Source organism: Pristiophorus japonicus, chromosome 22 (assembly GCF_044704955.1).
Source record: "Pristiophorus japonicus isolate sPriJap1 chromosome 22, sPriJap1.hap1, whole genome shotgun sequence".
NCBI lineage: Eukaryota > Metazoa > Chordata > Chondrichthyes > Pristiophoridae > Pristiophorus > Pristiophorus japonicus.
Genome location: NC_091998.1, coordinates 7,853,044 through 7,865,691, shown reverse-complemented (window position 1 = coordinate 7,865,691; position 12,648 = coordinate 7,853,044). Strand labels below are relative to the sequence as shown.

At 49.6% G+C, this 12,648-nt stretch overlaps 1 protein-coding gene across 1 annotated transcript in view; it reads left to right on the top strand.

Annotated features, from left to right (window-relative positions):
- Nucleotides 1-12,648, top strand: part of spock2 (SPARC (osteonectin), cwcv and kazal like domains proteoglycan 2) — a 93,864-nt gene that overhangs the window by 34,734 nt on the left and 46,482 nt on the right. Inside the window, exon 2 of the mRNA XM_070865566.1 lies at nt 1,634-1,679. Within this exon, the coding sequence (XP_070721667.1) occupies nt 1,634-1,679 (46 nt within the window). The remainder of the gene's footprint in view (nt 1-1,633; nt 1,680-12,648) is intronic.

Sequence of the window (12,648 nt, the reverse complement as noted above, 5' to 3'; positions counted from 1 at the left end):
AAGAACGTGGAATTATAAACCATCTCAGGATATGCCAAAGTGCTTCACAGTCAATCAATTCATTTTCAAGTTCCCGGGCAGGGAAGCAGAGCTGAGCCCAAGATCAGATCAACCATGATCGTATTGAATGGCGGAGCAGGCTCGAGGGGCCGAATGGCCTACTCCTGCTCCTATTTCTTTTGTCCTTGTCACTGGTGTTATGTAGTTAAACTTGTCAGCCAATTGTGCATCACAGATCCAAAAGAGGCACCTCCGACAATGCACTGCTCCCTCAGTGCTGCACTGAGTTGTCAGCCAATTGTGCATCACAGACAGGACCATGGATTACCGTTTCACCCAAAAGAGGCACCTCCGACAATGCACTGCTCCCTCAGTGCTGCACTGAGTTGTCAGCCAAGATTATGTGGTCAAGTCCTAGAATGGGACTTGAACCCATGACCTTCTGACTCAGGGCCATGAGTGCAGCCCACTGAACCAACCTATCACGATGCCGTGGAGCCTGTTGTATATTCTCTGTCATTGCCACCACCAAGAAATGCTATCACCTCTGTGCGGTTAATTGTTGAAGTGTTGAGTTAATGCCGCAGACATCATGAGGAGATACACCTGGCTTTACTGAGCCAATTTATTGCAAGCGGAGTTTCCAAGAGGACGGGACTCCTCGGTCTCCCAATCGGAATCGGCAGGATGCTTTGCATATTGTTGTTTTCCTGCCAACAAGCGCGGATTGGGGAGGAATAAAATCTCCATCTTATTCCTGTCCTTGGGCTGTTCCAATCGCTTTTAATTCACACGAAACATAATCCAGTAATTTGTGTGCACCACGACTTAGATCACCGGTATCCTGCGAGGATGTGAGCAATTTATCGGCGCAAGTCAGAGAAAATTAATTTCATATTTAAAAACATGAGCAAAGAGTGTGACCGCTGGCAAATACCTCTACATAACAACAGTCAATGCACTCCAAAAATAACGCATTGCTGAGATCTAATAAGGCGCTATATGAATGTAGGTCTCTCGTTGCATCTTTTTAAAGCACTTCAGAGTTGCCCGTTAAGACCTAGAGGATTGGTGTTCCGTTTAAATAAATACTTGAGCGCATCCAAAACTCTGCAGCCCGTGTCTTAACGCACTCCAAATCTCGTTCACCCATCGCCCCCCTGCGCTCGCTGATCTACATTGGCTCCCGGTCCAACAAATCCTCGATTTCAAAATCCTCATCCTTGTATTCGAATCCCGCCATGGCCCTCACCCCCTCCCTATCTCTCTAACCTCCTCCAACCCTACAACCCTCCAAGATCTCCGCGCCCCTCCAATTCTGGCCTCTTGCGCACTCCCAGATTTTCATCGCTCCACCATCAGTGGCTGTTCCTTCAGTTGCCCGGGCCCCAAGCTCTAGTATTCCCTCCCTAAACCTCTCCGCCTCTCCTCCTTTAAGATGCTCCTTAAAACCTACCTCTTTGACCAAGCTTTTGGTCATCTGACCCGATATCTCTTTCTGTGGCTCGGTGTTAAATTTTGGTTTTATTGATATCGCTCATTTGGGACATTTTACTACGTTAAATGCACTATATAAATGTAAGTTGTTGTTGTGCTCCTTGTAATACAATATCCTTCTCCCTGTCTTGTGCAGGATGACTATATCCGAAGCTGGGATCAGGAACAGGTCTTTGACGAAGGTGAGCTTTCCCTTTACTGTAAATACTTTTGTTGATTTTCGGGACCAGAACGTGCCAGAGTTTCAAGCTGACAATAAATCTGATTTCTGAACAATTGTTCAGTCGGGGCATGAGGGGTTAGTATGCTATCCTTCACCTCTGGGACTCTGCCTCACCTCCAGGCCAGGCTGATGGGGTGATAGTCTCTCGCTCTCTCTCTCTGGCATCTGTAAGGATCCGAAGAGGAATTCGTTTGGGTTTTTCCTCAATAGGTTAGGGGGCATGAGTTAGCATTACCACACTGCTTGTTATCCCACATTAATTGGCACTGGAGAACTACTAGAGGAAACCGGGATGAGTTTGATGCAGAATGCCCATTGCAGGACCTCCTGAGCTTGTCTGAATTAACCAAACACATATATTTCTTTTAGTTCATTCACGGGATGTGGGCGTCGCCGACAATGCTAGCATTTATTGTCCATCCCTAATTGCCCTTGAGAAGGTGGTGAACTGCTGTCTGGTACAACTGAGTGTCTCGCTGGGCCATTTCAGAGGGCAGTTAAGAGTCAACAACATTGCTGTGGGTCTGGAGTCACATATAGGCCCAGACTGGGTAAGGGCGGCAGATTTCCCTCCCTCAAGGACATTAGTGAGCCAGATGGGTTTTTCCGACAATCCGATAGTTTCATGGTCACCATTACTGGCATTAAACCGAGACTCGGTCTGCCCTCTCAGATGGACATAAAATATGGCCACTATTCCGAAGAAGAGCAGGGGAGTTCTCCCCGGTGTCCTGGGCCAATATTTATCCCTCAACCAACATCTAAAAACTGATTATCTGGTCATTATCACATTGCTGTGTGTGGGAGCTTGCTGTGCACAAAATGGATGCCGCGTTTCCTACATCGCGACAGTGACTACACTCCAAAGTACAAAAGTACAGCGCTTTGGGACAGCTGGTGTTCATGAAAGGCGCTATAGAAATGCAAGTTTTTCTTTCCTGGATGTAAAGCTAGTTGAGCATGGCCATACAGTTCCAATTGGCACTGACTTGTCAGAGAATGTAAGAGGGTGGTGCTTTGTCATGGATGCTCATTAATCAACGGGGGGGGGGGGGTTCAGTCTGAACGGGGGCGAGGGGCAGGGAATGAAACGATAACGAGGAACGGGGGTCGGTAGAATGAATCGCACGTCTCAGACCTCCTCCCCCATCAGTCTGCCGCTTCCTGCCGTGACAGAGATTAACAGCGAACAAACACAGCTGCCAGTGTTAAATGGATCAATGTCTCGGCTGGCCGCTGGGCTGATTCGTGTAGCCTGGTGTTTGAGACTGCTTGTCCTTCTCGGCTATCGGAAATCAATCGTAAGTGCACAAAATAAATCAGCTGAGCTTAACATCCAGGGCTGGTGGAGGGGGGGATGATGCAAGGCTGAGTGAGCGGAGGCGTCCTGAGAGAATGAAAGGCCGGGGGCATTGATTCTGCTGCTGAAGAGACAGACTACCACAGAGCATCTGGTGGGGAGGGGCATGGGGGCTTTTATGTTGGGTTTATTGGGATTCGGTTCCCAAAACATGGGCCACAGGCAGGGGGCCATCCCAGCAGTCGGTCGTAGTGAGTCCCAGCAATTTTATATTTGGCTCGTAGCCCAGCTATGCTGAGACTGAACTTCGGGCACCCAGCGAACATTAGCAAAATGTAAAAGCACCTTCAGGCTACTTTTAACGTAAAAACAGAAAATGCTGGAAATACTCAGCGGGTCAGGCAGCATCTGCGGGGAGAGAAACAGAGTTAACGTTACAGGTCGACGACCCTTCGTCCGAACTGGCACATGTTTGTAAAGAACAGATTCCTCCCCTCCCCCTTCCAATACTCCCGAAGAAAGAACAAAAGGGAAGGTCTGTGATCGGGTGGAAGGCAGGAGAGATTAGAGAGACAAAAGGGATGATGGGCTGAATTGAAATGGTAATGGCAGAAGTTAGAAAAAGGTTAGTCTAGATCATCATCATCATAGGCGGTCTCTCGAACGAGGATGACTTGCTTCCACATGGGTTCACAGATGTTTCAATGAAGGACCCGATGTTCCAGTCCTGAACTCCAATCGAAAGGGTGGAAGATGCCTGTGGATGGATTTATTTAACGTGTGGTGGCCGTTGCACACCAGCCACCACACGGGCTTGACGGAGCTCCGCCTTTATCCAGTGGCAAGGGTTAACCAGGATGACTGGAGACCAGCTCTGCTGCATGGACCTAGTGCGCGCACATATCGCACAGTGTGGGCTGGGCCCGTGCTGCCCCTGGGCCCTCGGCTCTTCTGGGCCCCGTACCCTCATTCGCCGCACCTCCGCCACGATCTCTCGCCGCTCCTCCGCCACAAACACTCGCCGCACCTCCGCCACGATCCCACGATAGGGTGTGAATGGCGGCATAATGACCAGCTGCCATTGGAGACAAAGAGTAAAAAAAACATAAGATGGTGGGAGGTGGCGGGGGCGGGGGGGAGGGGGGGGGCGGCCAAATTGGAAACAGAGGTGATCTGAAATTGTTGAACTTGATGTTGAGTCCAGAAGGCTGCTTTTAATGCTGGGTTTAGTTTGGTGATAGCACTGCCATTGCCCATCACACAGGTCCCACAAGCCTTGCGGCAATCACTCTTAGACTCCTGCCTACAGTTCTGGTCACTGTATAGAACGGTTATTGAAGGGATGCAGAAGAGAACACCCAACATAATTAACGGGCTGGAGGGATTGGGTTATGAGGAGTGCATTATGTAAACTGGGCATGTTCGCATTGGTAAAGATAAGGTTGAGAGGTGCTGTGGTTGCTGTTTTGGGATTCTAAATGGACCGGATAACGTAGACCATGGTGAACTCTTTCTCCTTGCCTGGAACAGTAGAACCAGAGGACATGGCCGGCTCTTGGGAAATTCAAAACTACCCGTGGAAACAATATTTCAGTGAGCAAGTGGTCAATCTGTGGAACAGGCTCCCTCGGGAGACGGCCATGCCGTTCGTGTTGTCAAGGCAAAGGCAAATTAGATAGATTTCTTTCAGAAAATAATATTTTGGGACACAGTATATGGGTAATTTGAGGCATCACGTGTGGGGAGTGTATGGCGCTTGGGAGGAACAGGTGACTTTGGACCTGTGGTCCCCATAGCTCTGTTTTCCTCACCTCGTGTCTGGGCCTGTTGTAGACTCATTGATCGAGATTGGTCGCTGGGATTGGTCAACGACTCCATTATCGTTGGATCACACGACCACCAGGATGGTAGAAGGAGAACTACCACCAGCGCTGCCTCCGCAAGATCCTGCAAATCCACGTCAGTGTTCTCGCTCAGGCCAACATTCCCAGCATTGAAGCACTGACCACGCTTGATCAGCGCCATGGACTGGCCACATTGTCCGCATGCCCGATACTAGACTCCCAAAACAAGCGCTCTACTCGGAGCTCCGACACGGCAAGGGCTTCCCAGGTGGGCAGAGGAATTGCTTCAAGGACAACCTCAAAGCCTCCTTGAACAAGTGCAACATCTCCATCGACACGTGGGAGTCCCTGGCCCAAGACCGCCCAAAGTGGAGGAGAAGCATCCGGGAAGGCACCGAACACCTCGAATCTCTTTGCCGGGAGCACGCCGAAGCCAAGTGCAAACAGCGGAAGGAGCGTACAACAAACCCAAGCCCCCCACCCACCCGTCCCTCCAACCACCGTCTGCCCCACCTGTGACAGAGACTGTAGGTCCCGCACTGGTCTCATCAGTCAGCTGAGAACTCGTGTTAGTGTGGAAGCAAGTCATCCTTGACTCCGGGGGGCTGCCTAAGAAGAGAAGGGAAGGAGAACTAGATGGACTTTAGCAATTCCTATGTTGCTACGTAGCAGCTCCCAAAGAAAGGTTGCTGGAATTGCTAAGGTTATCTACTGGGAAGACCCAGCCGATTGGACAAGGTTTAAGCGGGTGCTTGGCACCCATGGAGCCTTAGCCCAGCATGGGGTCAATAACTTAGAGAAGATGAAAGGGCCAATGCATTGAAGTCCATAGCATCGATCCTGTTTACAAATCTCTCCATAGTCTCAGCACCTCTTCTAGCCCTATGTGTCTGCACATTTCTTCTCCTGTTTCAACTCTGCCCCCTCTCCCGACTTCACTTTTTGTTTTATCTGTTCCTGGGATGTGGGCGTCGCTGGCAAGACCGGCATTTATTGCCCATCCCTAATTGTCCCTCGAGAAGATGGTGGTGAGCCACCGCCTTGAACCGCTGCAGTCCGTGTGGTGAAGGTGCTCCCACAGTGCTGTTAGGGAGGGAGTTCCAGGATTTTGACCCAGTAACGGTGAAGGAACGGCCGATATATTTCCCAGTCAGGATGGTGTGTGACTTAGAGGGGAACGTGGAGGTGATGGTGTTACCATGCGCCTGCTGCCCTTGTCCTTCTAGGTGGTAGAGGACGCGGGTTTGGGAGGTGCTGCCAAAGAAGCCTTGGCGAGTTGCTGCAGTGCATCTTGTAGATGGTACACACTCACCTCTGTAGCAGAGTCTTCCGCTGACTTGGTCTCGCGCTCTGGAACTCTCTCCCTAATCCCTTCCCTCCTTGCTACCAGTTTTCTGCACTCCCCCCTCGCCCCAAACTTTCAAACCATATCTCATCAGTGAGTTCTTCAGTCACCTTACCCAACTCTTCCAGAACTGAAGCATGGTATCCGTGATTCTTTTCCAGTGTGAAATGTCTTGCGACAGTTACTACATTAAAGACACACCACCATCATCATAGGCAGTCCCTCAAAATTGAGGAAGACTTGCTTCCACTCCTAAAGTGAGTTCTTTGGTGGCTGAACAGTCCAATGTGAGAACCACAGACTCTGTCACAGCTGGGACAGACATTTGTCGGAGGAAGGCGGGGGGGTTGGGGCTGATTTGCCGCACGCTCCTTCCGCTGCCTGCGCCTGACCTCTTCACACTCGCGGCGTTGAGATTCAAAGAGCTCAGCGCCCTCCCGGATGCACTTTCTCCACTTAGGGCAGTCTTTGGCCAGGGACTCCCAGGTGTCGCTGATGATGTCGCACTGTACCAGGGAGGCTTTGAGGGTGTCCTTGTAACGTTGCCGCTGCCCACCTTTGGCTCGTTTGCCGTGAAAGAGCTCCGCATAGAGCAACTACTTCGGGAGCCTCGTGTCTGGCATGCGAACTCTGTGGCCTGCCCAGCGAAGCTGATCGAGTATGGTCAGTGTTTCAATGCTGGGGATGTTAGCCTGGGCGAGAACGCTGATGTTGGTGCACCTGTCCTCCCAGGGGATGCCCGTACCTCGGGAGCCTCTTGTCAACAAAGGCAGACATTGATGCGGAGATTCAACACCGCCTCCAGTGCGCCAGTGCAGTCTTTGGCCGCCTGAGGAAAAGAGTGTTCGAAGACCAGGCCCTCAAATCTACCACCAAGCTCATGGTCTACAGGGCTGTAGTAATACACGCCCTCCTGTATGGATCAGAGGCATGGACCATGTACAGTAGACACCTCAAGTCGCTGGAGATATATCACCAATGATGTTTCCGCAAGATCCTGAAAAGACACAAGGATGTTACGCTAAACCTTTTATAAATCACTGGTTAGGCTTCAGTTGGAGTATTGTACCCAATTCTGGGCACCGCACTTTAGGAAGGATGTTCAGGCCTAGGAGAGGGTGCGGAGGAGATTTACTAGGATGATTCCAGGGATGAGGAACTTCAGTTACTGGCTAGACTGGAGAAGCTGGGGTTGTTCTCCTTCGACCAAAGAGGGCTAAGGGGAGATTTGATAGAGGTGTTCAAAATTATGAATGGTTTTGATAGTAAATAAAGAGAAATAGTTTCCATAGGCAGGAGGTCGGTAATCAGAGGACACAGATTTTATGTCATTTACAAAAGAACCAGAGGAGAGTTGAGAATTATGTTATTTGTTCAGCGAGATGTTAGAATCCGGAACGCACTGCCTGAAAAAATGGTGGAAGCAGATTCAATCATAACTTTCAAAAGGAAATGGGATACATATTTGAAAAGGAAAAATTTGCAGAGCTATGGGGAAAGAGCGGTGGAGTGGGATTAATTGGATCACTCTTTCAAAGAGCGCAGGAACGATGGGCCAAATGGCCTCCTTACATGCTATTTATATAGCGCCTTTCACAACCACCAGACATCACAAAGCATTTTACAGCCAATGAAGTACTTTTGGAGTGTAGTCACTGTTGTAATGTGGGAAACGCGGCAGCCAATTTGCGCACAGCAAGCTCCCACAAACAGCAATGTGATAATGAACCAGATCATCTGTTTTTTTTTAATGTTGATTGAGGGATAAATAGTGGCCAGGTCACCGGGTATAACTCCCCTGCTCTTCTTCGAAATAGTGCTGTGGGATCTTTTACATCCAGCTGAGAGAGCAGACGGGGCCTCGGTTTAACGTCTCATCCAAAAGACAGCAGCTCCGACACTCCCTCAACACTGCCCTGGAGTATCAGCTGAGAGTTTTTGTGCTCAAGTTCCTGGAGTGGGACTTGAACCCACAACCTTCTGACTCCAGAGGGGAGGGTGCTGCCCACTGAGCCACTGGCTCACACTTGATGATGTCATTCTATGGCAGCCCCTAGTGCCACCATTCTTGGGCCTGCCTGAGTGACATTGCCAATAAGGCAGTTCTGTGATGTGGAGGAGGTTTTGCCACTGTCCCCAGGGTCGGCAGACAGAACGGCCTCCCATCGTGTGGCCTAGAAACTGGGCTGGGTATATTACAAAACTCAAAGTAACTCATTGTAGCTGTGTTGACCTGTGAGATAAGAGACTGTATCAGTGCGAGTCCCTGACACACAGCAAGCCTTTGAAAAGTCGTGAGCAATATGTTTACCTTTTGCCCTTGTGTGTGTGCTGCGTAGGTACAGCACATAACCGTCGGGTATACGTGACCCAGATAGCGACTGATGCTGGTAAACTGTTAATTTTTACCCGAGGTGTTGCTTGGCGATATGAGCCTCACTGTGGCCCAAACCAGGTCCAGGGGCAGACATGAATAATATGCTACCTGTGCAATGCAAGTGTGCAGTGCATATAAAGTAGCTGACTCCAAAACGTAGACTTGTCCCACATTCCCGACGGGAATAAATAGGTGCAGTTTACTCGCTGTACACCGAGCACGTGCTGGAGGTGACACTGAGACGCGAACTGCGAGGTCCCAGTAGGGAGTGAATGGTTCGCGTTTAGTTTAGCCGTCGTCCTGCTGACCTGCAGCAAAGCGGTTATTAATGGCGGGTTGCGTGAACATACACATGGGACACCTGGCTGGCAGCGAAGTGCTCCATCACTGTTACTGCTGGCCGGAGAGCCTGCCACCCATGAATTCATTGGCAAAATCCGAAGGGGAGGTACAGGACAAAGTATTATTTAAATGGTGACGGCTTGGGAAGTGTCGATGTACAGAGGGACCTGGGTGTCCTTGTACACCAGGCATTGAAAGCAAACATGTAGGTGCAGCAAGCAGTTAGGAAGGCAAATGGTATGTCGGCCTTCATTGCAAGAGGATGAGTACAGGAGCAAGGATGTCTTACTACAGTTATACAGGGCCTTGGTGAGACTGCACCTGGAGTATTGTGTGCAGTTTTGGTCTCCTTACCTAAGAAAGGATATACTTGCCATAGAGGGAGTGCAGCGAAGGTTCACCAGACTGATTCCTGGGAGGGCAGGACTGTCATATGAGGAGAGATTGGGTCGACTAGGCCTGTATTCACTAGAGTTTAGAAGAATGAGAGGGGATCCCATTGAAACGTATAAAATTCTGACGGGGTTGGACAGACTGGATGCGGGGAGGATGTTTCCCCTGGCTGGGAAGTCTAGAACAAGGGGTCACAGTCTCGGGATACGGGGTAGGAAATTTAGGACTGAGATGAGGAGAAATTTCTTCACGTAGAGGATGGTGAACCTGTGGAATTCTCTACCACAGAAGGCTGTGGAGGCCAAGTCACTGAATATATTTAAGAGGGAGATCGATAGATTTCTAGAAGCAAAAGGCATCAAGGGGTATGGGGAAAAAGTGGGAATATGGGGCCCAAGTTTCCACATGATTTGCTCCTGATTTTTAGGAGCAACTGGTGGAGAACGGAGTATCTTAGAAATCGCAAATCTCCACATTTAAGTTTTCTGCAGTTCTAGTCTTTTAGAACAGTTTCACTTTTGAACAGAATTTTTTTTTCAAAAGGGGGCGTGTCCGGCCACTGACGCCTGATTTCAAAGTTTCCACAGTGAAAACGTACTCCAAACTAACTTAGAATGGAGCAAGTGAAGATTTTTGTAGGCCTGAAAAAACCTTGTCTACACATTAAAAAATCAGGCGCAGGTTACAAATTAGGCGTCGGGAACGAGGGGGGAAGGGAAGTCATTAAATTCTACAATAAATCCTTATTTATACTTATACAAATATTATACAAATAATTCCAACCTGAATAAAAATTTATAAGCAAAGAAAAGATTAAATAAACCATGTTCCTACCTGTGTGAAAGTGCTTCAGGCAGGGAGAATGCTGCAGGAAGCCTCAGAAGTTGAGGCAGCCGTTCCCGCCGGCGGGGGGGGGGCGGGGGAAGGCTGCAGGAAGCCTCAGAAGTTGAGGCAGCCGTTCCCGAGACCCCCCTGCCGTCGGTCGAGCCCGTCGGGAAACGGCTGCCTCAACTTCTGAGGCTTCCTGCAGCCTTCTCACTGCTGCAAGAAGCCTCAGTGCTGATGGCAATGTGCTTTCATTAAAAAATTTTAAAAATTGAACAGCTGCAAAGAACTACAAAAATGGCCGAGTGCCAATGTTTCCTTCACACTGCGCGTGCGCGAACGCTCCAACGCGCACGCGCAGGGTTGCCGGCACGAAAAAAACTCATTTAAATGGTACCCCCCCCCTCCTACTTACAAAATCGGCACGAGTGGTAGGCTCCGCCCCCTGGGCGCCTCGCCAAGCACACATCGAGCTGCAAAGCGCTCGAGAATAGCGCGTTTTTTTTTTCAGGCGCCGTTTTCGGCGCGGAAAACCGGCGCACAGCTCGGAGGGGCGCCTGTTTTGCTGCGTGTGGAAACTTGGGGCCTTGGTGTTGAGATAGAAGATCAGCCATGATCGTATTGGATGACATTGCAGACTCGAGGGGCCGAATGGCCTACTACTGCTCCTATGTTCTATGTTTCTGTGTCTCCTTCTGTTGGACAAGGCGGTGCTAATTGGAGCCCTTGCTAATTGGCAGACCCAGCAACAACCATACGACTCCTTATTGGATGATTTGCTCATTTAGATTTTCTCTGCCCCTGTTCTTCCGCTCCCTGCCCTAATGGTCTTTGCACTTCACAGTTCCGTAGGTGCCCGGCGTCCTTCAGTACACAGCCCGCGGAGCCCATGCGGCTCAGTGGGTCGAACTCTCTCGTTTCAGCATCAGCAAGTTTGTGGGTTCAAGTCCCACCCCAGGGACGTGAGCACAAAAATCTAGGCCGACGCTCCAGTGCAGAGCTGAGAAGGGTATAGAAGGTTGAGCCATTGCTGCTTTTGGTATTCTAAAGGCACTGGATAATGTCGAACCCGATGAACTATTTCACATTGCCCGGGGCAGTAGAACCAGAAGACACGCCCTGCGCTTGAAGGGGAGGTGAGGTGTAAACGGAAAACTAATCTGTGGAAACAATATTTCAGTGAACGAGTGGTCAGTCTGTGGAACAGGCCCCCGAGGGAGATGGTGGATGCACTTCGTACTGGTTGATGCAAATTCAAATTTCACAAAGCCCGAAGGGGAGGTACAGGACAGAGGATTATTTAAGTACAGAGGGATCTCGTGCGACAGTCATTGAAAGCAAACATGCAGGTGCAGCAAGCAGTTAGGAAGGCAATTGGTATGTTCGAGACATTTGAGAGGTAATCCATCAACGAGCCATGAGGCCGAGTCCTAGGGGGCAATTTGAATGTAACTCACCTGCCGAGGGGATAGAGCGGAACACTGGATTTGCAACTTGTCCATCGGTTTCAATGGGGAGCAGAACTGGGCAGGTGTTTACTTGCACCTGTTAGCTCCCCAGTGGGCGGGTTCAGTTAAAATGCATGCCCCTCGTGTCAGTAGTCCGGAGTGCTGAGAAAAGACTGGAGAAACTCGGGACATTTTAAGCCTTAGAAGAACAAGACTGAGGAGTTTTACAGAATTGCGGAAGATATTAAATAGTGTGGAAAGGTAAATCCAGAACATAAAATCAAATTCAGTTATATGGATGTCAGGCATCCGTCAGTATGTAGGCCGGACTGCCCATGTGGCTCAGTGGGCAGCACTCTTGCCTCTGAGTCAGAAGGTTGTGGGTTCAAGTCAGAAGGTTTGTGGGTTCAAGTCTCACTCCAGGGGCTCCAGCACAAAATTCCAGGCTGACAGTGCAGTGCTGAGGGAGTGCCGCACTGTCGAGATGCTGTCTTTCAGATGAGACATTAAACCGAGGCCCCATCTGCTCTCTCAGGTGGATGCAAAATTTTGAAGAAGAGCAGGGGAGTTATCCCTGGGGCCAATATTTATCCCTCAATCAACATAACAAAAACAGATTATCTGGTCATCATGTTTGTGGGAGTTTGCTGTGTGCAAATTACAACAGTGACTACACTCCAAAAGTACTTCATTGGCTGTAAAGCGCTTTGGATGTCCGGTGGTCGTGAAAGGCGCTATATAAACGCAAGCCTTTCTTTCTTCTTCGCAAAGATATCAGCACTGGGAACGGATTCCCGATGGGGTAGTGGAAGTGAGAACATTTAATCATTAAATAAATTAAAGGAAAATACAATATTCGATACTGTTATGTTTGGTATAACTCCACAAGACTGGATATCTTAAGCTCAAACTGTTGTGACCTTGGTCTCTTTAATGTAACTCCAGAGTGAGGAAGCAGCCAGATAGACTGCCTTTTATACCTGCTTACCCAGGATGTGCAGGTGACCCTTGGGTCTCCCACAGGTGCGCCCCTTGGTGGCAAGTCTTACACATT